At 43.8% G+C, this 27,511-nt stretch overlaps 2 protein-coding genes across 11 annotated transcripts in view; one reads left to right on the forward strand and one right to left on the reverse strand.

Annotated features, from left to right (window-relative positions):
• The window catches only part of LOC110988129 (uncharacterized), a 498,416-nt gene that overhangs the window by 117,834 nt on the left and 353,071 nt on the right, over positions 1–27,511 (forward strand). The gene's annotated exons all lie outside the window — the stretch shown is intronic.
• The window catches only part of LOC147799527 (uncharacterized), an 84,445-nt gene continuing 59,584 nt past the window's right edge, over positions 2,651–27,511 (reverse strand). For 6 of the 8 annotated variants that reach the window (XM_087135123.1, XM_087135122.1, XM_087135119.1 and 3 more), the window contains 5 exons: positions 5,169–8,617; positions 4,375–4,516; positions 3,309–3,414; positions 3,011–3,078; positions 2,651–2,717 (listed from right to left, as the gene is read on the reverse strand). In XM_087135123.1, coding sequence (XP_086991249.1) covers positions 6,817–7,119 — 303 coding nt within the window. In that variant the 5' untranslated portion in view covers positions 7,120–8,617 and the 3' untranslated portion in view covers positions 2,651–2,717; positions 3,011–3,078; positions 3,309–3,414; positions 4,375–4,516; positions 5,169–6,816. The remainder of the gene's footprint in view (positions 2,718–3,010; positions 3,079–3,308; positions 3,415–4,374; positions 4,517–5,168; positions 8,618–27,511) is intronic. The other 2 variants (XR_015424933.1, XM_087135120.1) reach the window with 2 other exon arrangements.

A 27,511-nucleotide genomic window follows, 5' to 3' on the forward strand; every position in this document is an offset into this window, starting at 1 on the left:
ACAAAGGACAAAGGACAAAGGACAAAGGACAAAGGACAAAGGACAAAGGACAAAGGACAAAGGACAAAGGACAAAGGACAAAGGACAAAGGACAAAGGACAAAGGACAAAGGACAAAGGACAAAGGACAAAGGACAAAGGACAAAGGACAAAGGACAAAGGACAAAGGACAAAGGACAAAGGACAAAGGACAAAGGACAAAGGACAAAGGACAAAGGACAAAGGACAAAGGACAAAGGACAAAGGACAAAGGACAAAGGACAAAGGACAAAGGACAAAGGACAAAGGACAAAGGACAAAGGACAAAGGACAAAGGACAAAGGACAAAGGACAAAGGACAAAGGACAAAGGACAAAGGACAAAGGACAAAGGACAAAGGACAAAGGACAAAGGACAAAGGACAAAGGACAAATTTTTAGCGGGAGGGGAGGCGGGAGGGAGTTTAAGGACAAATTTTTAGCGGGAGGGGAGGCGGGAGGGAGTTTAAGGACAAATTTTTAGCGGGAGGGGAGGCGGGAGGGAGTTTAAGGACAAATTTTTAGCGGGAGGGGAGGCGGGAGGGAGTTTAAGGACAAATTTTTAGCGGGAGGGGAGGCGGGGAGGGAGTTTAAGGACAAATTTTTAGCGGGAGGCGGGAGGGAGTTTAAGGACAAATTTTTAGCGGGAGGCGGGAGGGAGTTTAAGGACAAATTTTTAGCGGGAGGCGGGAGGGAGTTTAAGGACAAATTTTTAGCGGGAGGGGAGGCGGGAGGGAGTTTAAGGACAAATTTTTAGCGGGAGGGGAGGCGGGAGGGAGTTTAAGGACAAATTTTTAGCGGGAGGGGAGGCGGGAGGGAGTTTAAGGACAAATTTTTAGCGGGAGGGGAGGCGGGAGGGAGTTTAAGGACAAATTTTTAGCGGGAGGGGAGGCGGGAGGGAGTTTAAGGACAAATTTTTAGCGGGAGGGGAGGCGGGAGGGAGTTTAAGGACAAATTTTTAGCGGGAGGGGAGGCGGGAGGGAGTTTAAGGACAAATTTTTAGCGGGAGGGGAGGCGGGAGGGAGTTTAAGGACAAATTTTTAGCGGGAGGGGAGGCGGGAGGGAGTTTAAGGACAAATTTTTAGCGGGAGGGGAGGCGGGAGGGAGTTTAAGGACAAATTTTTAGCGGGAGGGGAGGCGGGAGGGAGTTTAAGGACAAATTTTTAGCGGGAGGGGAGGCGGGAGGGAGTTTAAGGACAAATTTTTAGCGGGAGGGGAGGCGGGAGGGAGTTTAAGGACAAATTTTTAGCGGGAGGGGAGGCGGGAGGGAGTTTAAGGACAAATTTTTAGCGGGAGGGGAGGCGGGAGGGAGTTTAAGGACAAATTTTTAGCGGGAGGGGAGGCGGGAGGGAGTTTAAGGACAAATTTTTAGCGGGAGGGGAGGCGGGAGGGAGTTTAAGGACAAATTTTTAGCGGGAGGGGAGGCGGGAGGGAGTTTAAGGACAAATTTTTAGCGGGAGGGGAGGCGGGGAGGGAGTTTAAGGACAAATTTTTAGCGGGAGGGGAGGCGGGAGGGAGTTTAAGGACAAATTTTTAGCGGGAGGGGAGGCGGGAGGGAGTTTAAGGACAAATTTTTAGCGGGAGGGGAGGCGGGAGGGAGTTTAAGGACAAATTTTTAGCGGGAGGGGAGGCGGGAGGGAGTTTAAGGACAAATTTTTAGCGGGAGGGGAGGCGGGAGGGAGTTTAAGGACAAATTTTTAGCGGGAGGGGAGGCGGGAGGGAGTTTAAGGACAAATTTTTAGCGGGAGGGGAGGCGGGAGGGAGTTTAAGGACAAATTTTTAGCGGGAGGGGAGGCGGGAGGGAGTTTAAGGACAAATTTTTAGCGGGAGGGGAGGCGGGAGGGAGTTTAAGGACAAATTTTTAGCGGGAGGGGAGGCAAGGACAAATTTTTAGCGGGGAGGGGAGGCGGGGAGGGAGTTTAAGGACAAATTTTTAGCGGGAGGGGAGGCGGGAGGGAGTTTAAGGACAAATTTTTAGCGGGAGGGGAGGCGGGAGGGAGTTTAAGGACAAATTTTTAGCGGGAGGGGAGGCGGGAGGGAGTTTAAGGACAAATTTTTAGCGGGAGGGGAGGCGGGAGGTAGTTTAAGGACAAATTTTTAGCGGGAGGGGAGGCGGGAGGGAGTTTAAGGACAAATTTTTAGCGGGAGGGGAGGCGGGAGGGAGTTTAAGGACAAATTTTTAGCGGGAGGGGAGGCGGGAGGGAGTTTAAGGACAAATTTTTAGCGGGAGGGGAGGCGGGAGGGAGTTTAAGGACAAATTTTTAGCGGGAGGGGAGGCGGGAGGGAGTTTAAGGACAAATTTTTAGCGGGAGGGGAGGCGGGAGGGAGTTTAGAGACACAAAGAAACACAAGCAAGGTTTTCATTCTCTTTATACTGCTTTACTGATGTTCATTCTTCCGAGTTGAAAGAAACTTCACTCATCTTCAGGCATCAGATGATCTTTCCAACATGTAGTCAACAGAAAAAATACATATTAAATCACAATATATGTGCAGAGTTGATAAACATTCTAGATTCCAAAGTATTTGACAAGTAGTGCATTTTTTTAACGTTTATAAATTGGGAAGGATATCTAACCTGCTTTTATTGAGCTTTTGATTCCCATTTCATTATAGAAAACGGGTTAAAAACTTACCGGTACTATAATCTGTTCCTTCCTTTACACTGTCTACCTCCCCATTGATGAGTGAATCCAGAAAGCTGGAATAAACAATGTATAAAGGCATTATGCAAACTGCAAGGATTTTGTTTTGCCACGCTCTGTTTATGATATTTTCCACCTGGGTTTTTACAAATAGTGAATGTTAAAATGCATATACATGTATCAAGGGTTAGCCCTGTCGAAAATATCTACTATGGTATGAATGGACCACATCATTCCAAAGTGCTGGGAAACAGTGCATTCTAAACCAGCAGTTTTAAAGATAAATTCATGAAACTATATCCTCTTGTGCATTACGGTATATCAGCCAAAAACACATTCCAAGCCTAACCTTCAGGACAGTCATCACGCTTTCGTCTGTCTCTCCTCCTGTCGATGTCCATGTAGGTGTCTTCCACGCTGTAATTCAAAAAACTGATGACGTTACACAACCTACCACAGGCGTTAAAAAATGCAACGTAAAACAAACACTGACAAAATGAATTAAATCTGAAATAACTAGGCTACAACTTCAGAGGATTGACGTCCATGTTTTTTACGTTTGGAGTGAGCATCCTGGAATTATGGCAGGCAATTTGTCCCCAAAATATCAGGGATAACAGATACAAAACATCATATCCACAACATACCTTAATCAACATCAGCTTGTCTTCCTCTGCCGACTTTGGCACGTCTGTCGACTTCAGCACATATACCTCTGCCGACATCTCTCTCTGCATTTGTGACTATCTCTGCCTGCAACAAAGGGGACATGGGATGGCTGCATAATCAATAGTTCTTTACAAATTACTTTCAGTATTAAAGTTCACTGCAAGGTTTCTGTGCAAAAAGATACATAATTTGTAATGTATACTTTGTACACACGATAAGACAGTTTGTGGTGCACTAACTATCCTGAATACGTCACTTCCTGCTGAGACCGACTATTGAGGAGGGACTGTGGTAGACAATGTGGATTCCTTTCATACAACTTGCTTTTTACTTTTTGTGGGAAAAGAGTATTTTGGAGAAATATGATGCAAACGAAAGGGAAAGTAAAAAAACGTCCAATAAACTAAATCTGACGGCTGTGTGAAATTCGTGTCTTTAAGCTTGTATACCAATTGGCAAGGTCATTTATAAATGATTCATCTGCTGGAAATATTCAATAAAACTGAAAATAAAGTAACATTTTGGGACTGTCCTTTTTTCGTCGACCTCCAAATAAAGTTGCCCATTTTTGCAGCTGCCGTTTTTGCAGTTGTGTTTCAAAACAGAATCAAAACCCACATCCACATACATCCCCAATCCATCCCACATTCAAAGGCTCACGCCAAGAGGAGGTCGTTTTTCAAATTTATATTAACTGTTAAATCGTATGATAAAATATCCAAAGAAGCTACAGATTGCAACTTCTTCATTTTACCAGAAAACCACTTGATGGTATTATTTACAGCTGAAACCCTGACTTTTGAAAAAGCAAGATTATCGACCAACTTTCAACACCGCCGTAAGTACCAACTCTTGAAAGTCAGTGGTGTAATATTTGACAATATTTCTATGGCAATGCCCTGCAATGCAGACTGTGAAGAGCAATCAAGTTTGTGTTTGACACATCATAAATGTTCACAGACTTCACAAACATCGTGTATGAAATAACAATTATTTGCCCAAATGCTGAGCTTCTTCTGAAATTGCAAAAGAAATCTCGCTCACCTTAAAAGTGAAATCTGTAAGGCGTCTGAAACTGCTGTTTGATGAGATGACAGAGATGATCAACTGCTCTGTTCTTAGTATACTGGAAGCCAGTGATGTATGCCCCTCAATAGCCAGCAAGTTATGAGAAGCCACACAATACCTGCATTTGAAATTGGGTCAGTAAAAGCAATGGTTTAACAAAAACGTCAAATTATTCTTTTATTCAAGCATGCTAAACTTAACCTGTCAGGGTGAGACTTTAATAAAAGACTGACAGAATATGTAAAAATGCAAAACAGAAAAAAAGGAATGCATGTCAACCAAAAAACATGCAGTTGTCTTCTGCACTTTTACTGGACAGCTCAGAAAAGGACAGAAAATTTAAAAAATTTACAGCTTTTCTACATGTTTTGGTTCAATATGAAATCCATACAACTTCAAACAAAAATTTTATAAAGGCAAATAGATTTCTACTGAATGCAGAAAAAGGATGGGTTCTTGATTATGAAATGGCTACCCGCAAGGTTCTTGGGAAATTATTATTATTATTTATTTCTGATAATGACACAAAGGATTCCTAAAAAGTACCCTTGGCACTGTAGCTGGCAAGCCTGAAGAAACCTGCTGTGAGGACACAATGAGAATCAGATAGGGACTGAAAACCCTATCCACGTGCGGACCGAGCCGAAAATAAAGTATTCTCTTGGTTTCTAGTGCAAATAGCAATTCCAAGCGTAGTTCACAACTTTTATGACAACGGTTTGGGCAATGCATAATGTTGAAAGCTTTGATTTAGTAAATACGCTACTCACATTCACGAGATGCAACACCGGCACAGAAGGGCCCACTGCAGAAAAGTAGCCACTGGGAACTGGTATCAATGGCAAGGCGTATGCCGGAGCATAACATCAATGGCATCAAGAGACAGGTAGCACACATAGGATGGTTGGGCATCTACGAGGGGGCTGCATCAAGACCTCGTGAAGAAACAACAGAACAGCGCTATCCGTGGAGCGGTGATGTTGGTAGGAAAACGTCCACAAATGGTTAGAGGATCAGTGACGAGACGCCACACTCAAATCCTTACGTGCGTTGTCCCGGATGGGATTCCCCGGTCACTGAATGCATGGGCGGAAAGGCATCCACTGAGATGGAAGAGCTTCTCAAACAGCTGTGTAGTGGGGACTGGTATTATTCACGTCGCTGTGACATCCTAAGGAAAGCAGCATAGACTGGATGGCGTCTAGTCTCACTTCAGTTTCTTGGCATGAATACGAAAATCAAAGAATGGACACCATTAAATACACGTAAAACCGTGGACAAATTAGTTGTTCTTAGCTCCCAAAACAGATGACAGTCAACCAAACAATTTGCATTAATGCACAAATTCAAAATGTTACTCTTTTTCTGTTGCAATTAAAATTCAAACTTTGCATTTGAGATTTGCAGGCTTATATAGCTTATAGCTGAACTCAGAATTGAGTGAGTAGTGCATCTTGAAGACCACATTTTAGTATATCTGCTCAAGTTGAAGTTTACACCCTATAAGGTACATGTACATGTATGTACCGGGTACACGTACTTATACCTAAAAAAATCATAACCCCTTGTACAATAAAACACATTGATTCTAATTACACTATCGAGACAATCTGATGTCTTTACAATGAGATCAGAGAAAGTGGTCTAATAGGTAGTTGTGGGCTTGACTCTTGATTACATTAGGATTGAATCTTGTTTTAGGAGTGAATGGGGGAGATATTAATTATGAGGCATGGGCTAATAGACTTGGGAGCCAAGAGCCACCGCAGGTAATACCTGTACACGTACATTTAAAAGAAAATCTTGAGAAGATGGTGCAGCATTGTTACAAGAATAAACATCATCAAATACAATTTCTGAAGCAAATTAAACACATACATACTGACGGTGTTGGCACTGATCTTTTGCAAGACAGATTTTCCTAAACTTGTCAGTATTCTCATCAGTCCTAAATGTATTTCCTTTTAAAGCAACCTTTTAATGTTCGGTATGGAGAACTCGGGAGCCAAGGAGAATGTTCAGTATACCCCAATGTTTGGTACATAGGTGTTCAGAATAGCAGTATTGGGCTGAATCACTTAAACTATTCAAGAACTTTACAGCACTGGAACTTAACAAACAGCTGAATTTTTGTGTATAACGTTCACTGCAGTCATTTAAACAAATTTATATTCGTAATGAAAATGCAACATGAAGTAATTGATGCAAAATGAACAAAATCTCAATTAACTACACTTCGACAAAGTTAGGAAATTCCAATTGATGCAGGTCAACTTTGAAAAAAGTATTCAGAGGGAGCTTCTTGAACAACAGCAGGCAATTTGTCTCAAAAATGATGAATTCATCAAGACATAAGGAATGACAAGATGGAAGCACTTTTAAATCTCTACCGGTAAATCTCAAATTAATAGCACGTCATCACAAATCATCATATCCAATGCCAGCTGGTCTTCCTCTGACGACTTCAACTCTCTGACCGTCTACCTCTGCCATTAGCTTGTCCACCTCTGCTGACATCAGCCTGTACGCCTCCACTGTCAGCGTGACCACCTCTGCTGACATCAGCCTGTACGCCTCCACTGTCAGCGTGACCACCTCTGCTGATGTCAGCCTGTACGCCTCCACTGTCAGCGTGACCGCCTCTGCCGAACTTAGCACATCTATTTCTGCTGACATCATCCAGTCTACCTCTACTGTCAGCGTATCCACTTCGGCCGACATCGGCCAGTCTACCTCTGTCAACCTAAGCACCGATGTTAACTTCAGCCTGTCAATATCTTCAGCCAATCTCTAACGACTTCAGGCTGTCTACACATGTGTACCTGTGTGCTTTTTTGACTCTCCCTTTATGCAACAAAGGTACGTGTAAACAGGAAGATATTATTGTTTTACTAGAGAATCTGCAAAACCAAACTTTTACTTTCACCACTTGAAACTTTCAAGTTTAAAATACACTTTAAACTTTCTATATGAATTATGAAAAGACGCATAATTGAGCTGAGAATGCAGCGAGAAAATATTCAAAGAATAGGTTTTAGTACGATGACAGGTTTACATGACACAAGTACATGTACATTCGAAAGCGCTGACAGTCTTGGCCTTATTGCACATTGATAACAAACCCAAAGACAGGAACAATGAATACTGAATAAACATTGTAAGGAAAATAGGGCTGGCAGTTGAGTCAGTTTGTAAGTCATTGTATTTTATTTATTTCAAATTTTGCTCTGGCCGGAAGGGGAATACTGACAAAGTTCCCAACAGGAACGTTTCGCATAGTATGCATCCTGGTCTTCAAGTGTCAAGTAATACCTAAAATGTCTATCAAACGTGGCAGTTACATGTACTTTCACCCAACACATCCAATGAAAATAACCATCCCCTGTGACAAGGAATATATTACTGTAAGACTTGAGCAATGTGCCAACATCTTCCTATCCAAATTGTCTTTACATGTATTGATACATGTCACATAAGTGTAATGCAGCCCTACTGTACTGTACACAGCACTGACAGAGCAAGCTCCAAGTGTCAAAGTTCAGTTTTTGGCACAGGTTTAGCCAAAAAATTGCACTTGCACTAGTAATTTTTAAAGTGAATTTCTTGTTATTACTGAATCTAAAGATGGAGGACATAATACGGCACAGATGTCAATTTTCCTGTGCACTATGCTGCTGGATCTGAGCGTATTAGTCAGACCTGTATGCATGGAAGGTTACAAGGCAGTTTAATTCAGAGTGGTCGCATGGTGCTCAATACAGGATTTCATGCTGCTGGGCTCATACATGTACAACGGACAAAAACATTATTACAAAATGATCCCAATTTCAGAAGAACCAAATGTGATAAACCGTTACACGTGGATCACAACATTCATTACAAAATGATCCCAACGTCAGAAGAACCGAATGTGATAAAAGGTTGCACACGGATCACAATATTTTCAATGAAAAAATTGATGTTTTTATGACACGGTTTTCCTTTTAGATGACTGTAGATCACTGCAGGGAAAAATCAGTGGTGTGGGTTTATGGAATTGTTTCCTACCGGTACCTTGTTCATACGTTTGAGCTTCTCAAGTTCAGGATAGGAAAGAGACTTACCAAACTGCAGAGAGCACAGAAACTTCACAATTCCTGAGTTACATCAAATTGATGATTTGAGATATGACGTACACGTACAGTACATGTAAGGCTGCATGCTGAATTGTAAATAGCACCTGGGAAGAAAATGTCAAAATGGAAAATGCCAAAAATTAACTAAACGAAACATCTGCACTGCATGAAATGTATCAAGCAACAGGCTTGGAAGTGTATTGAAATGTATGACATCATGGTCTGGTCATCGCCAGACTGAAACAACAGTAGTAGATGTACGTACATGTACCGGTATGGTACGTGTACATGTACGTACAAGCCACATACACGTACATGTATGTGTAGAGGATAGAGAAATTAGGCACCCCCCAAAATTGAAATGGACCAGTCCTAAAGTTACTTAGTGGCCCTACCCCTGGACTTATGGTAGAACCCAAAGGACAGGATGTTGGCTCTGTTGACTGTGCTGGTCACTTGAGGCAGACCATTGCTTAAGTGAACACCACAATCAGCAAGTGTCCTTTTCTGCCCTTTGTCCACAGGTATGTTTCAAGTTCAATTCTTGTTTTATTGATTCTTTTCTATATTATTTTGAGTTCTTTGTGTTATGTCAAGTATAGCTGTTTATGATAATAGTTTGGTATATAAAGCTACAACTTTATTGCCCTTATTCTTGTATTTGTTTGGCAATGGACTAGTTGATGTTGGATCCAAAGTTTATAAGGGTTTGGACTCTACATAAATGTAGAAGAACTTGCCATGCATTGCCATTAAAATGTAGATGAAGTCTGTACCATTTTATTCTGGAGAATGTCCAGACTTGAAACACTGGATCAGAGTCGGCCTTTCATGTATTCTGATCGGGGGTGAACGTTCGACTGTAGATGTATTTCATTGTAACAAAGTTTTCCTGAAAGTTAATCATCTTGAAACAATTGTTGCAACTGAGTTAGTAAGAAGCAGAAGAAATTGGAAGTTAGGAGACGGTAAAAACTTATGAACCTTGTGTCACACCTGTATTATCCATGTACTGGATAATGTGTAGAGAATGCACAGCAGTGACCACATGGCAGGGTCATTGACTCTAGCCACAGTGGCATGGACTCCCACATGGACTGTGGTGACTCATCACTGTATAACCACATTAGCCTGGGATAGTTTATTGGCCCAGCTCAGTAGGACAGATGTGTGTTTTTTACTTATGAGAGACAAGTCTCAGGCTAGGGAACTAGGTTGGTGCACATGTGGGCTTTGTCCCAAGGAATGCTGTTTATGTAAAACTTTATAGAGGCAGGATATGGGCCATGTGAGTTTGAAGTGTTGTTTCCTGGACCCTGCACTGACAAGAACACAATGCCATAGGAAGTGTGACAAATGCACTAAAAGGAACACTCCTAGTGAGTAAATCTAGGTGAATTATATATCCTTGACATAAATTCATGTCTCTGTTTAATTCAAAGTATGAGAATTGTTAGAATTAAACACTTGAGGCAGACCATTGCTTAAGTGAACACCACAATCAGCAAGTGTCCTTTTCTGCCCTTTGTCCACAGTCAAAGATATTTATTCCAGTTTTATCTACTGACACCCCCCCACCCAACGGGGGTACTACATTTTTGGAGGCCTGGATGGGGTAGACGTGTCCGGTGCCACCCTTTGTGTTCAACCGGACAACATGCGTCTATCCAACAATACGGGTTCTACCCTAGCTGCGGCTGTTTGATGATGAGCCAGTAACCGGGAGGGACATAGACAGCTGGTGGGAAGACGAGTCGACTGAGCGTGTGCAGCACTGAAGAGAGGAGAGGGATCGCCTTACCTGGATCGCCTTGCACTATTGAACAGGAACTGCAACTCCAGTGACGTCATCAACTCATCCGTGCTGTCCAATATCCCAAGATGGAAACGCTCGAAATTGTTGGACGGCTGACCACCTGCCTCGGCAGTCTTTCTGTTGAGCAACTCCTCCTGGTGTGCCAGCAACTCAAAGTGGATGTTGGAGATGCAGCGGCACAGACGAACGGCCGCCTCCGACTAGCCCGGAAAGTGATCAGCCATCTCAATAGTGATGACATCCAGGACCAGGAAGATGGTGGTCTGGAAATTCTACAAGAGCTGGAGAAGTTCATCGAGGGACTGATGCCCCCTGAACCGCCCACCACAGCCCCATCAGCTTCGACATCAAAATCGTCAAAGATGGAGTCAGCCGAAGCCGAAACGACAACACCGGTAGACAAGCCCGAAGTGAACACCGACATTGTGAGTTTGATCCGGCGGGAATTCAAAATCTCGGGACAAATCGGGGAACCAGGCCAAAAGGATCGCCTGACTTTCGCTAGCCTCGCAAACCAGATTGAAACAGGGCGAGAGAAAGGCTATTCGGACAGGGACATTGTGCATGCCGTCATTCGCGCCATTGTTCCAGGGTCCGAACTCCGTGGCTACCTTGAGGGAAGAAACGAGATCTCACTCCCAAGCCTGAGACGAATCATTCGTTCTCACTACCAGGAACGGGAGGCAACCGAATTGTTCAAGGAGTTATCCCAGCTCACACAAGGTGCGAAGGAGACGCCACAGGCGTTTCTACTCCGAGCATTCAACATTCGACAGAAGGTGATCTTCGCCAGCCAAGAAGTCGAGTCGAAACTGCGCTACGAGCCGCAGTTAGTCCGGGAGATGTTTCGTCACACCCTACTAACCGGTCTACGTAGCGAGGCCATTAAAACAGAGCTCCGCCCCTATCTTGATGACCCTGAGACATCAGATGAGGTCTTGTTTGAGAAAATGAATGTTTTCTCTAGTCTGGAAAATGAGAGGCGGGCCAAGCTCAATCAGGCCAGATTCACAGCAGTACAGGAAGTTGATGTGGAGGAGCCAAAGCGGAAGGAAAGTCCGAAGCCAGGCATTCTGATGACGGAAATTGCTGCCCTCAGAGCTGGCATCGCTGATTTGGCCCCCCTCAAGGGTCAAGTTGCCGCACTTCAGCAACAACTGCAGCAGAAACAAGAACCCCGTCAAGGAGAGCGCCAGCGTCCCAAACCCCGCCGAGGCTGTGAGAAATGCTCCCGGGAACAACAAAGTGACACCTGCGATCACTGTTATCACTGCGGGTCCTCAGAGCACTTTGCACGTGGATGCAAACAAAGGAGGAGATCCAAGCCGCAGGGAAACGACAGAGGGTTGCTCCCAGGGGACAGGGAGTAGCCCCAGCAGCGGGAATGTCCCAACAACCACAAAACCCTACAAGAGTTAATCAACTGGCGTGCCAAGTGACTACCAGGAGGGCACGAGTCAGGAATCTGGTTGGAAAGAAGTGTGTTGTCCAGTGTACCATCAATGATGTTCCAACAACAGTTCTTTGGGATACAGGTGCCCAAGTATCGATACTCAGTCTCTCCTGGGTAAAAAGCAACCTAAAGGACACTCCGGTCCGACCCATCTCGGAGCTTCTTGACTGTCCTGAGGGGTTAGACTTGAGGGCTGCCAATGGAACCCCCATCCCTTTCTTGGGATGGATTGATGTTAACCTTGTCCTACTACCAGAGAAGTCCAACAATACCTCCATCCAGTTTCCTGCTCTTGTAACTGAAGACCTCCTCCAGAACCCTATCATCGGTTTCAATGTGATCGAAGAGGCAGTTAAGTCCTATGGAAGCGGTGCCAATGATCTCCTGCTGGGGGCCATGACCACCTTGAGACGGGACCGAGCCAAAGTGCTTGTGCAAGTCATACAGATGCCAGAACAAGAAACACTGTGTACCGTGAGGACTGGCAAACGGAACACAGTCATACCCAAGCAGAGTCTGGTAGGGGTTAGATGTGTAGTCCATGCTGGTCTTCAAGGCAAGGCGACGGCACTGTTTGAACCAGATATGGAACAGCGATGGCCAGAAGGTCTTGTAGTTGAAGAATCTGTGGTGGATGTAGCAGCAGGTTCATCCTGCTCTGTAGGGATTCGGGTTAGAAATTGCACCAACCGTGACATCACTCTTCCACGCCGGAGTCAACTCGGCAGTATTGACTTAATCCAGTCAGTATACTCAGTAGATCCGTCCACCTTCTCGGAGTGGAGAGAAAAGCCAGGACCTCAGCAACAGATCAACTCAGTTTCTGATAACACCCTAGCTGCAGATGATTGGATACCTCCGGTGGATCTGAGCCATCTCCCACCCTCTCAGATGGCTGCAGTTGAAAAGATCTTAAGAGAAGAGTCTGCTGCTTTCGCCAGGGACGACACAGACCTTGGGTGTATCAGAGACTTGCAGATGAAAATTAAACTTCACAATGAGGAGCCAGTCTGCAAGACATACAACTCCATCCCAAGACCGATGTATCAAGAGGTTCGTACATACCTGTCAGATCTTATCACCCGTGGGTGGATATCCAAGTCCACGTCATCATACTCATCACCAGTAGTCTGCGTGAGAAAAAAAGATGGCTCCCTTCGGCTTTGTGTCGATTATCGCAGCCTCAACCGGAAAACGGTCCCGGATCGCCAGCCAATCCCAAGGATCCAAGATGTGCTCAATGGGCTAGGTGGAAATAAGTGGTTCTCCACCCTAGATCAAGGAAAGGCTTACCATCAGGGATTTGTGTCTGCAGAAAGCCGCCACCTAACTGCCTTCATCACGCCATGGGGTTTGTACGAATGGGTTAGAATCCCATTCGGGCTTACCAATGCCCCTGCAGTGTTCCAACGTTATATGGAGAAGTGCCTGGATGGGATCAATTGGGACATTGCTATGACCTACCTGGATGATGTGCTGGTCCTAGGTGAGAACTTCCAGAGCCACTTGGAGAACCTGCGGACGATCTTGAGACGCCTTAAAGAAAATGGGGTCAAGCTCAGGCCGAAGAAATGCAGCCTGTTTCAGCAAGAAGTCCGCTATCTGGGCCGACTGGTATCCAGTGAAGGTCATCGCTTGGACCCCGCAGATGTTGCCGCGGTGAAGTCCTTGAGTGAAAGGAAGCCAACAACAGTTGGAGATGTGAGGAAGCTACTGGGACTCTTGGGATACTATCGAGGCTACATACAAGGCTTCTCTACCATCGCCAAGCCACTATATGCCCTGCTCAAGCCTGACCAACAGTCGCAGCCAAAAGGTGGTCAGAAAACAGCAAGGATGAAGAACCAAACTGGACATCCACTCTCCAAGACCAGAATAGAATGGACAACCCAACATCAACAAATACTAGAGAAACTCTTGGGATTCCTTGTCACCCCTCCAGTCATGGCATTCCCTGATTACAGCGAGCCCTTTATTCTCCATACAGACGCTTCTCAAGATGGACTGGGGGCAGTGCTGTACCAGAGACAACAGGGAAAGCTTCGAGTTATCGCCTATGGATCCCGCACACTAACACCTGCCGAACAGAATTATCATTATCACTCAGGCAAGCTTGAGTTCCTTGCACTCAAATGGGCTATCTGTGAGAAGTTTCACGACTACTTGTATTACTCCCCACCTTTCACGGTTTACACAGACAACAATCCTCTGACGTATGTTCTGTCATCGGCTCGTCTGAATGCAACAGGTCAACGATGGGTTGCCGAACTTGCGGACTTTCATTTCACCATTAAGTACCGCCCAGGAAAGAACAACGCCGATGCCGACACTCTGTCGAGGCTTCCACTTGACATGGATCACTACATGAAGGACTGTACCAGGGAAGTCTCCAGGGACGACATTGATGCCACGATTGAAGCCATAGAGGCCCAGGGAAATGGCGACACAGTCTGGGCTACTGCAGTATCTGCCCAGATGGAACTCCAAAGCGTGCCCCCTCCATCTTCCAACAGCGTCTTGTTAACCAAAGGTGATGTCCAGCGGGCACAGAGTGAAGATCCATGTGTAGCTAAGGCAATAAACTACCTTCAGAAGGGGCATCGACCCACGAAAACGATGATGGCTAAAGACCTACCAGACACCGTTGCCCTACTTCGTGAGTGGAAACATCTGAAGCTAGACAAGGGAGTACTCTACCGCCGGATCAACGGCCGCTCCCAGATGGTCATTCCAGCTAAGTTAAGGCTGCGTGTTTTCCAAGAACTTCACAACAACATGGGTCATTTGGGTTCAGGACGAGTCCTCCAGCTCATCAGGGATCGATTCTTCTGGCCTCACATGCAGCGAGATGTGGAGCACTACTGTACTCGAGTCTGCAGGTGTCTAAAGGACAAGCCCCCTGCTCGCCATAACAAAGAGTCCTTGGGCACTATCACCACAACTGCCCCCTTTGAAGTTATCTCCGTCGACTTTCTGCACCTGGAACGTAGCAAGGGTGGGTTCGAGTACATCCTGGTGCTAATTGACAACTTCACACGGTTCGCCGTTGCTTACGCTACCCGAGATAAGTCTGCGAAGACCGTAGCAGATAAAATCTTCAATGATTTTATTCCTCGGTTTGGCTACCCATCAAAGATCCACCACGACCAGGGAGGAGAGTTTGAGAACAAGCTTTTCCGGAGACTACAAGAGCTGGCAGGGATCAGGATTTCCAGAACCACCCCATACCATCCCGAAGGGAATGGTCAGTGTGAGAGGCTAAACAGAACGCTACTAGGGATGCTAAGGACCCTAACAGAGGAACAAAAGTCTAACTGGAAAGACTCACTGCAGAAGGTTGTGCATGCCTACAACTGCACTAGCAACACAGCAACCGGGTTCTCTCCCTTTTTCCTGTTATACGGCAGATCACTTCGATTGCCCATAGACATCGCATTTGGGTTGGATCGACAAGAAGGTCCCGCAGCTGAAGATCATAACCTCTTCGTGAGCCGCTGGAAGACACAGATGAAAGAGGCTTATGCCCTGGCAGCCCGCAACTCAGCAAAGTCCAGTGATCGAAATAAAAGATATCATGAGCTGAAGGTCCATAGCTCTGTCCTTCAGCCTGGTGACAGAGTGCTTGTCCGCAACTTAAGACGCCATCCAGGTCCAGGCAAACTGCGGTCATACTGGGAGGATGAAGTATATGTGGTGAAACGGCGGAGAGGGGAGGATTCTCCGGTCTACGAGGTGATGGCTGAGCAAGGTAGTACCAAATCCCGGGTCATCCACCGCAACCTCCTCTTGCCCTGTGACAGTCTGCAACAGGAGGATGCCCCCCAGCAGACTCCTCAACCAGCACGAACAAAGAGAGCCCGGAAACGGCCACCTGACCCACACCAGCGCTTTGATGATGCCGATGAGAGTTCTGATGATGAGCCCAACCTGGTGATGGTCACTCCGACAGGTCAGCTAGATCAAGCTGATGTCAACCAGGAACTCAATCCAGAAGCTGCGCCCTTTGTTCGGGCCCCAACTGAGCTTGATGTGGCTACGCCACATGCTCCAGCTGGTCTTGACTCTGCAACACACGATGCAGCTCCTGACAGTGACCATGCAGTTCCAGACATCCAGCCAACAACTACGCTACAGCCAGAGAACCCCGACACCACAGCAGATGATGCTACTCCTTCCACTGAGGGCCTTGCCGATCCTGAGGACTATACCCACCCGGAGGTCCAAGAAAGACCAACACGCAATCGGCATCCACCCAGAATATTTGAGTATGACCAGCTGGGAATTCCAGCTACTCACAGCATGCATCCACAGGTAGATGCAGTTTCACTTGCCCCACCACAGATGTACCCCATGCAGGCACCGAACCCCCCTGTTCCTGTTATGTCGATGTGGGTCAACCCATACAGTCATCAAGCTCCGCCATTAATGCCCACAACGTGGATGAGGAACTACCCGTACGCACCACCTTGGACCATCCCTGGAGTACAGTAATGCTGTTCAGTTTCCAGATCTATGAACACCCACATAGCTGAGACCAGTGAAGAGGAAAAACCACTGCGCAGTGTGTAGAAGGACCGTGAGCTGCCACTCCTGGGTACCTCTATGTGAGTACAGAACCACCGAGGTGCCATGCTGTGATGCTGGGTCCAAGGATTTATAGCTTCATTGGTATCTTCATCCGATGTTCCACGGGACGCCAGTTCTTGTCCATTCTACCACGGTTCCACAGACCCAGAGAGATGAGCACGATGGACGTCATGACCCCATCAACCTCTCCCTCTACCAGGTTGCTGCGTGGGAAGGAACCAGCAAGCAACTGCAGAGCCGCCAGCTCTAGGAATGGACGCTAATGAACTGTTCCTTGGATGAACTGTCTAATCTGAGATGACTGTTTTGTTATTTATTGCCAAATGTTAGGGACAACCTTTCTTTTTGCAGGGGAGAGTGTAGAGGATAGAGAAATTAGGCACCCCCCAAAATTGAAATGGACCAGTCCTAAAGTTACTTAGTGGCCCTACCCCTGGACTTATGGTAGAACCCAAAGGACAGGATGTTGGCTCTGTTGACTGTGCTGGTCACTTGAGGCAGACCATTGCTTAAGTGAACACCACAATCAGCAAGTGTCCTTTTCTGCCCTTTGTCCACAGGTATGTTTCAAGTTCAATTCTTGTTTTATTGATTCTTTTCTATATTATTTTGAGTTCTTTGTGTTATGTCAAGTATAGCTGTTTATGATAATAGTTTGGTATATAAAGCTACAACTTTATTGCCCTTATTCTTGTATTTGTTTGGCAATGGACTAGTTGATGTTGGATCCAAAGTTTATAAGGGTTTGGACTCTACATAAATGTAGAAGAACTTGCCATGCATTGCCATTAAAATGTAGATGAAGTCTGTACCATTTTATTCTGGAGAATGTCCAGACTTGAAACACTGGATCAGAGTCGGCCTTTCGTGTATTCTGATCGGGGGTGAACGTTCGACTGTAGATGTATTTCATTGTAACAAAGTTTTCCTGAAAGTTAATCATCTTGAAACAATTGTTGCAACTGAGTTAGTAAGAAGCAGAAGAAATTGGAAGTTAGGAGACGGTAAAAACTTATGAACCTTGTGTCACACCTGTATTATCCATGTACTGGATAATGTGTAGAGAATGCACAGCAGTGACCACATGGCAGGGTCATTGACTCCAGCCACAGTGGCATGGACTCCCACATGGACTGTGGTGACTCATCACTGTATAACCACATTAGCCTGGGATAGTTTATTGGCCCAGCTCAGTAGGACAGATGTGTGTTTTTTACTTATGAGAGACAAGTCTCAGGCTAGGGAACTAGGTTGGTGCACATGTGGGCTTTGTCCCAAGGAATGCTGTTTATGTAAAACTTTATAGAGGCAGGATATGGGCCATGTGAGTTTGAAGTGTTGTTTCCTGGACCCTGCACTGACAAGAACACAATGCCATAGGAAGTGTGACAAATGCACTAAAAGGAACACTCCTAGTGAGTAAATCTAGGTGAATTATATATCCTTGACATAAATTCATGTCTCTGTTTAATTCAAAGTATGAGAATTGTTAGAATTAAACACTTGAGGCAGACCATTGCTTAAGTGAACACCACAATCAGCAAGTGTCCTTTTCTGCCCTTTGTCCACAGTCAAAGATATTTATTGCAGTTTTATCTACTGACACCCCCCCACCCAACGGGGGTACTACATATGTGTACACTTGTTTGGTGTAAGACTCCTTCATAGAATAATTTTACTGTCAACCTCTACATATGGTACATGTACATACATGTAAATGTATACCCATGTAAGCTCTTTTTGTTTCACACGGGATCTGGATCTTGAATAGAAAATTACGACGCGCATCTCATTATGCAAGGTGCAAGCCTATTTCAAGGTAACGAACAAACTGACAAGATCTTTTGCATTCCCCAAAACATCGAAAAGTATGTCTCGTTTTCTCTAGGCCAGTTTCGATTTATAAACTAGTTTCATTTTATGGGCTTGTAAAAGCGTGTCAAAAAACTCAAACTCAAAACTCAAACGGACCCAAGCGCAAGTGTGTGGTGAGCAAAGCCTGCTTCTTTTGCAAAAGGGATCTGTCTCTACGAATGCATGGACTCGTTTGAAAAGTTTAACGAGACGCTGCTACCATCCTGAGTGCTTCTTATAGCGTCAGTGAATCAGAATATACTCAACACCAACAAGTCTGGCAAAGCTTTACAAAATAGCGTCAGCAAATCAGAATACACCCAAACACAACAAGTCTGGCAAAGCTTTACAAAATAGCGTCAGGAAATCATAATACACCCAAACACAACAAGTCTGGCAAAGCTTTACAAAATAGCGTCAGCGAATCAGAATACACCCAAACACAACAAGTCTGGCAAAGCTTTACAAAATAGCGTCAGCGAATCAGAATACACCCAAACACAACAAGTCTGGCAAAGCTTTACAAAATAGCGTCAGTGAATCAGAATACACCCAAACACAACAAGTCTGGCAAAGCTTTACAAAATAGCATCAGTGAATCAGAATACACCCAAACACAACAAGTCTGGCAAAGCTTTACAAAATAGCGTCAGCGAATCAGAATACACCCAAGAACAAGTCTGGCAAAGCTTTACAAAATAGCATCAGTAAATTAGAATACACCCAGGAACAACAAGTCTGGCAAAGCTTTGAACTGTAAAACCCTCTGTGACTATCACAATCTTTATGTCAAAACAGAGAACTTGCTTTTGGCAGATGTGTTTCAAAACTTTAGAGACATGTCTTATAAAAACTATGGTTTCGATCCTGCCAACTATTACACAGCTCCTGGATTTTTTTGGGATGCCTTGTGAAAACACACCGGTGAACAGCTCGAGTTAATTACAGACCCTGATGTTCATTTGCTTTTTTTGAACATGCCAAATGCGGTGGCATCTCTAGTGTGGGAAGTGAACGCTATGCAAAAGCAAACAATGGATTTATTGAAGATTTTGACCCAGGTATAAAACCATCCACCTACGTGTACATTGCCTGTCCCGATGCAAACAAATTCTATAGGTGTGCTATGTCTCAGCCGCTACATTTGGCAAATTTTAAATGGATAAAATACCTACATGTAGAGCGCTATACAAGCGAGCACATCTTAAATTTAGCAACCGATGATTACTACAGGTACATGCTCGAGGTGGATCTCCAGTACCCACAAGTGCTACATGTACATGATTCTCACAACGATTACCCCCCTTGGGCCAGAAAACCTGGTTATACAAGGTGTACCTATAAAAAGTTATAGCGATTATCAAAAGAAATTACTCAACAAAAAATACAAAAGCTGTAACAGGTTAATAGCGACGCTCGCAACAAAAGAAAAATATGTTTTGCACTATTGCATTTGCAGCTATACATGTACTTACAACTGGGCTGAAGATAAAAAAAGTACACCGCGTGTTAAGATTTAGATAACCAGCTTGGATGAAAAGCTATATTGCTAAAAATACCAAGCTGCGCACACAAGCAACCGCAAGCTTTGAAAAAGACTTTTTTAAATTGGCCAACAATGCAGTTTTGGGTAAAACAATGGAGAATGTACGTAAACGTTGTAGCGCCAAGCTGATCAGGGACCACAACAACGATGCTGAGAAATGTAAGAGGCTGCCGGCTAAACCGAGTTTTAAAAGGCTGTGGGCTATTCGCGTTTTAAAAGCGTGAGGCCATTTCCAGAATGCAACATGTGTTATGGGGAACTTTTAAAACAAAAGTGGTGCTTAATAAGCCAATCTACTGTGGAGTGAACATCCATGATCTTCAATTTGTCAAAGATGTTAATGTTTAATTTTATTACAACACGTTGAAAGCTCGTTATGGTGACCGTGTGGGGCTACTTTATACTGATACCGAAAGTTTGGTGTATGAATTACAAATTAACGATCTCTATAAGGATCTAGTGCAGATCCAAGACCAACTTGAGCAACTACCCAAAAGCTCATCCACTCGCAAGCCAAGCAAACAAAAAAGTCATTGGGAAATTTTAAGACGAATTTGGTGGGCAAGTTTTATCAGAAGTTGTCTGTATCTGGCCCAAGAAGTATTCAATTTTAATAGGCGAGCGCAGCTAGCGAGCGCAGCTAGCATGTGCTCAAGAAAGCCAAAAGGGGTCACTAAACTTGTTACCGATAGAGACCTAACCCACGAATCTTACAAAGACTGTCTCTTTAACAAATCTAAAATCATTAACGAGCAGCGACTGATTAAATCAGACAAAGATCCCCTAAATACCAAGCGATACATTTTGTCCAACGGGATAGATACCTATGATCACTACAGAACAACTCGCTCACTGCACTCACTCACAACTCAAGCTCAAGCCTCAGCAGAACCAGGCAGTAATGCAGTGTCTTTGGGTACCACTTGAAGCTCTTCTTGCACAAAAGAACGCTTGGGCCTGTCAGTCAGGTAATACGGCGTTGGACCCATTGTTACGTTTTACTGTTAATCTGTTTGAACTGACTCGTATGCTTATCGATCTGATATATCTCCACACTCCAAATAGGACTGGTCGCTCTCGTAATTGTGCCACCTTCTTGTTTACCTGGGTAATACAAGTATCAGACCAGGGCATCTGGGGGAAGCTCTACCCACTCTGCTCTCTAGGGTACAGCTGCCAACTGTTTTACTCTATCTAGCTTAATCACTTCCAAAGGACTTAGCTCACTTCCTTGCTCGTTCTCGGATCAACTGGGTTTTTCTTTGTTTAGAGCTTTCACGCGTCGGGGCAACCTTGTAACCCATTCCACATTTTGCTCACTTGGATTTAACATTTCTTGCGATCCCTTCTACAATCCCTTGCGATCGATGAACCCCCGGCTCACCTACTAGCACTTGGATGCCCTTCCTGAAGAGCATTTTTTTTAACTTGCCTTTAAATTCCAAAGCAGAGTCTACTTGTTCTTGGCGAGGGAACTTTAATAGAGATTTGTCATAAATTTATTTTACAGCATCTGCTGTAAAAGGTCTGCTTCTAATATCTAGAAGCCATGTCAACCACCATTAATGTGTATTTGTAAGTACGTCATTGCACACGATCCCAGGGCAAATACAACATGTCCATTTGGTGCGTGTCATTGGGTTTAGCAAACTATGTTTGTAAAGTTCACAGTCTAGGTATGTACCCCAGAGCAGGTAGATAAATTTACCAAATGGCTTGTTTCGCTAACGGGGCTCTTACTACGCTCTTATCAACACCGGTTTTCTCGTGTTAAGGTCTCACAGCTCCCTCTCCTTTCCAATAACCTCTAACGCTGTAGTAAACCTCTTTCAGCTAAACTTCTTTGACCTTCGTTTGCTCTTGAATCTCTCTTTTTTAAAAAGAAGGAAAAAGGTTGAAGTCACAAGAACCCACTAAACTACCTTTCGCCAGTATCGATAAACGAGATAACCCAAAAGGGCACTTCCACCTGACACAAACACGAGCTCACTTTCTTTTTTATCGTCGTTTGGTGCGTAAAAATCACTCGACGTGGGTTCTGGTGGAAGTCCCAAGTGGTTGGTACCAGTGATTTCACTGTATACCATCAACGCTTCATACCAATTTTTAAAGGTTTGCTCTGAAGCTTTTTCTTTTTGAATGCACTTGTTGGAGAATATAACAAACCAGTTAGAAGCTTGAAAGGCGAGTTCATCCTTTTCAAAGAAGGTAAAAAAAAACCAAAGTTTTTTCAACCAACACATCACTAACCGCAGAAGGCAACCCAACCAACTTTATTCGCAAGGACTGTACAAATACCAACACTGGAACGAAGCTAGCTAGCCACGTGGACGCAGAGTAGGCGACTCAGGTGGAATTATGATACAAATGATTCAAGAAGCAGAAACCTTGGGCGAACTGACGATGTACGTGATTCTCATCATGGTTGCTCAACTCACGATCGCAGATGGAAATTTTAAAATTTGAGTTACTGAGTTGTATTCTGTCAGAGTTTTTGGAAGTTTTTGTAGAGTTTGCAAAGTTTAAACATTGGCAAAACGAACTCGGGTAAAACCAAGTGGGTGTTGGACATGCTTGAAACCAGTTATCAAGGTTTTTTGAAGATCATCTGTCCCATGGTTTTTAAAAATAAAACGTATCTCAAAAGACGTTGAGTGTTTACTGATCCCAATGTGTATCTCTGTGACATCGATCGAGAAAATCTTGGGTTCCACGAAGCGATCGATCTGTTTCGTGATGCCTTTGAGGGAATTAACAAGCTGTTTTGATTGACAACTGCAGTTTCGAACAGCAAGTCAAATATCGAAGAGTAGTAAAATAACAGTACTTGTGCTCTCAGAAGGACAGCATTTTTGAGCAGGCACTATCACCACTCGTGTTGGTTGTTGACGCAGAAATATAACTAGGTGTTGAAAGACTACAGAGAAAACAAGTCTTGGGTGGTGTTGTTCTATTGCAAGGCTGGAGTCAGCTTTGACCAAGTGTTAGAAGAAAACGACATTGTCAACAACGTTCTTGGTTAAGGAGACATTTGAGAGAAGTGAAATTTTCCAAGTTGGTGTTAAAAACCGATCCACCTGTGAGTTGGTGTCTGTTGTAGGGTAGCTATACAGAGAACTTGCAACAACTTGTAAGAAGATTTTAAAGTGTTGCTGCAAATTAAAAGTATCTATGCTGCAAGACTTTTTAAAACTACATGTATGTTCAGGTAGTTATTGAACATGTTAAAGCACAAGTTGGTGTTTGTTGTAACTTGTTGTAAACCACCTATAGGAGATCTTATAACAAAGAGTTTTTTGTTACGGTAAATTAAAAGTAGCTATACTGCAATATGTTAAAGTAGTTTTTGAACTAGTGTATTACACCCGCGAATATATACGCTTGAAAAAAAAATTTATAACAAAACTAACCTTCTCAGTCACGTGTTAGAGCAATGTTTGAGCAAAATTAAGCAACATCTTATTGCGTCTTTTAAAAATGGAAGACCTCAATACGATTTCAAACCAGAAGCAAGTGCAGCGAGCTTGCAAAACTCACAATTCAACCATACCCAAACCGTTAACTACAAAGACTGACTTTGTGCGATAGTAGCACAATCGGGTGATTCCAATCAGTATCTTGGCAAGGAGTACTCAGTCAAAGAAATAGAAATTCTACCGCCTGCAGAACAAGAAAGACCGTATCAACGTTATTTGGCTAAATTTGACAGGGAAGTCATCACAACGGTGGGTGAAAGTCTGTTGTCTTTTAACTCATGTTTACTTGGGGTATCGCTACCCGTCAAGTTTATGACTTACAAAGTCATGTTAGATTCAGAGAAAGTGTTGAGCAGAGATCCAGAGCGAGATCGAATCATCAGTCAGAGCATGGGTGCCTTTCTCACAGAGGTTTGATATACATGTAGCTATGGATGTTACCTTCCCCGCTAGTTGGAGCACTCATTACGACCAAACAACTTTATTTCAACAAAAAACGAGCAACGGAACCAAAACAGGAACCAAACCAGCAGAGCAGTCAGCTGAGCTTAGCTCGTGTGACCCAAGTGTGAAGCAAACAGCAGCACAACTGTTAAAAATAGAAGCAGGTATGCTCAAGGTAAAAAACTGGCCAAACATAATCGTAAAATGAAAGAGAAAAACTTGGCGTTGTTGAAAGAAAAAAAAGCGAGTGAGCAGCAACAGCAGCCAACAGCAGCTAGTCATGCTAGTCCCTCATTAAACTGGTATCCTTGGTTGGTATTAGCAGGACTCGGTGTTCAACGCTTTTTAAAAAACAGCCCACAGGGCGCAATGCACAAACCAGTATAGGAGAGTAAGATAGCAACCCTACCTCAAGTTTCAAAACAGAGAGCTAACGATAAACCAGAAATTTTGGAAATGGAGTAATTTAAAACCAACTAAAAAACCCACAAACTTATAACATTTTTTTATCTAGGTGGTATTATAAAACAACAAACAAGATGACAATAAACACAAACGATATCATCAACTTGCTTTACAACAGTGCAGTCTGAGCATGATTTTCACGAGATACGCAATGTTGATTAAACTGCCACGGAAATGGAAGACACCCGATCTAGACCGATTGAGTTTGGAAGACATTGCAAAACTGACAGCGTTTGTAGCTGGTTCGACAGCAACCCAAGAGCGGTTGGTAGCAAAGGGATAAAATACCCATGGATGAGTTTGATCAATCAGGTGAAGAACAAGTAGACCCAGCAGAGCAGTTAGACACAGAACTAGAATGGGACAACAGCTTTGATACCATACAACAAACCACAGAAGAACACATTCCAACAATAGATCTCAGTAAAGACACCTTGAATCGAGGAAGAAACATATTTATAAATAATCCTAAAGTAGACCATTTCTATATATTTTAAACTTACCGGTATAACTGACCTACCAAGTCCTAAATAAGAAAATGTTGAATATCGTAAAGGTAAAGGCCTGTTTTACAAATCTGTTGGTAGTAATGGTGAAGTATTGCTAACTGATAAAAGCAAACCCGACACATTTGTAAGTCTAAATACAATAGCTAAGAATGCCAAAGAAGCCAGTTACCCAAACGGAGCAAATTTTATTTGAAACGAACTGGGTTTTTGTGATTATGGAAAAAAAATCAACAAGCACAATTGACCTTAGCCACCGTTGTAACTGAAAACATCCTGTTACAAGAACTTCCCCAAGAAGCAGATCGAGTAAGTGATATCATAGAAGACCTTATCCAAGACAGAGAGGTGCAAACAGAAGGATTTAGCTTTAGAGAACTCGCCGCATTAGACAAATTGTTACAAACGGTAAAAGGAGCCCTTATATTAAACCTAGACAAGTTGGACGCGTTAGACAAAAAAATGCAACAGACCAAAAACGAATTAGACCAAGCGCAATCACCAGAAGACCACCAAGAAATTAGAGATTTCGAGGGAGAAAGATGAGGTAGGCTCATAATCAAAGACACCGTCTGCTTAAGAACTCAAATCAATTGCATCAAAGAAACGATCGAAGCGGTGTTAGACAACGATCTGACTCTACAAGATAAAAACTGTACGCTGTTTCGAGAACAAGGTGTGACAATCATAAGTATATTGATGACTTTTAGTTTAGCGATTTCAACAATTGTGAGTTCTATCGTAGCTGGTATCAGAGCCGTAGGAGGTCCCACGCTAACTCCAATACCGGCACCCGCTCCTACCCCCACACCAACCAAGCCAGGTTTTAAAAATTGGATCTAAAAACAGCTGCAAAACTTGGATAACGTGTTAAAAAACTCAGTGTGTCTGCGCTAGGGGCTTTGCCTGGTATCATCGGGAGCATACTTTTTTGGTTGTTTAATGTTACAAGTAAAGTTTTCGGTTGGGTAGCGGAGCATGTGTGAACTTTGTTTTTAATGGTAGGTGCTTTGGTGTGGTTTGGGTAAAAAGTAAAAAGTTAACACCCTGTCGCGATTGGACGAGGTGTTAAAGTGCCTTTAATCTTTTTTTGGTGAGCGGATCAACTCGCTAAATGCTATGCGCCCTTTGGGTTGCTCACTTAGCACTTTGCACCCTACGGGCTACTGGCAAACCAAATCAAAGCCAGTGAAATCGCAACCACACCATGCGTCAGTTCTTTGTTTAGGTGAATGTCTAGCTGGGTAGGAGTCTTGCTCTCGTTAGCAGCTTTGGGTTTGATGTCTTTTGTAATGGGTGGTGGTGGTTTGGTTTGGTTGCACTGCTGTTGAAATGGGTCGGCTTGTGCGGAACTCCCAGTTCCAAGTGGAACTCCCAGTTCCAAGTGGAATCGCGGTTCCAAAGAAATTTCAGAATTGGCAGCTCTGCTTTTGTGGAGAACTAGGTCCCCACTTTTGGCGGTTCCAGTATCAGAAAGCCATCTCCAAACATCCCATCCGAGTCCAAGTCACCGCTAATGCAGGCCTGCCACACCTGTAGTGACAACTAAGAACATCAGATCTGAGCGCGAGTCATCACTCTAGACTCATTCTAGTACCGTGCCCCTCTGTTGTGACACTAAAATGTTCATGAACATGTACAGTACTATAAATGTACATTGTGTACTACAGTGTACTTACTGTTGCACAATGCCCGGGTGTGAAGGCTTGTTCTGTACATGTATAGTACAGTACATGTTTCCACTTTGCAGAGTGGCAGTGCAGTTTCCGTCAGCTTGCTCTCCAGTCGAGTAGTAGGCTACAGTATTCGGAATTTGGGAACGTGGCATCCAATAAAAAATGTTTTGTTGGGCCACTTGATGATCTCTTTGGCCTTATATGGAACGTAAGTGCGGGGCTGGCATGCAAAAGATTGGACTGAATATACATGAAGAATTGGCTAAGCCTACACAGCTCTCAGGTGATTCAGAAGTGTCAGAGACACAATCAAAGGAACTCCATCAACAGGCTATCCTGGTAAGTTTGCTTTTAATTTTGTAAGGGGATAAACCATCAATCAGGCAAATTCATGACTAACTTTCGTCCACCAACATTTTACTTCGGTATGTTAGAAACCCTTGTTATGTCGTACAAATAATGCAATGCCTATGCTATATACGTATTATTTTCACTACTAACGGGCTACACGTAAAATGTAAACTTGTAAAACTGTAAACCTGTCAAACATGGCAAAAATACACTTTATCAACTAATTTAAACTGAATAACAAAATTCAAAGTACATATTCTTGCGGGAAATTGTAGCCATTTCTTGACAGTACATGTGAATCTATTCAAAACCTAACTTCATACTTCTTTTTATTTTTACACAGAGTCAGGTTAGATCGGAGACACTATATGCATCGACCTCAGAACGGCAAAAGCAGCTCACAGATGCAGTGGCCAAACACCTTGTCCGTGGCATGAAACCAGTATATACCGTGGATGAGCAGAGCTTCAAAGACATGCTTCAGGTGTTTGACCCACGCTACAAGCTGCCGTCACGGAAGACGTTTTCTTCGGTATTGTTGCCTTAACTGTACAAGGTGAAAGAAGAGATTGTCTTTGCTGCGCTTAATGAGGCAAAATACATCTCCATTACCACTGACATGTGGACAAGTCAAACCTCAGACCAATACATTGGTGTGACGGCGCATCTTATCTCACCAGATTGGAAAATGGCAAGGTACACTATCGAGAACACCGAACTCCCTCCTCCACATGACAACACACACGTCGCAGAGTCGTTGGACCACATCTTGGATCAGTGCTAAATCCCAATCACCAAGATCAGTGCAAAAGTAACTGACAATG

Source organism: Acanthaster planci, linkage group LG03 (assembly GCF_054643075.1).
Source record: "Acanthaster planci isolate LZ-2023a linkage group LG03, COTS_SCS, whole genome shotgun sequence".
Taxonomy (NCBI): domain Eukaryota; kingdom Metazoa; phylum Echinodermata; class Asteroidea; order Valvatida; family Acanthasteridae; genus Acanthaster; species Acanthaster planci.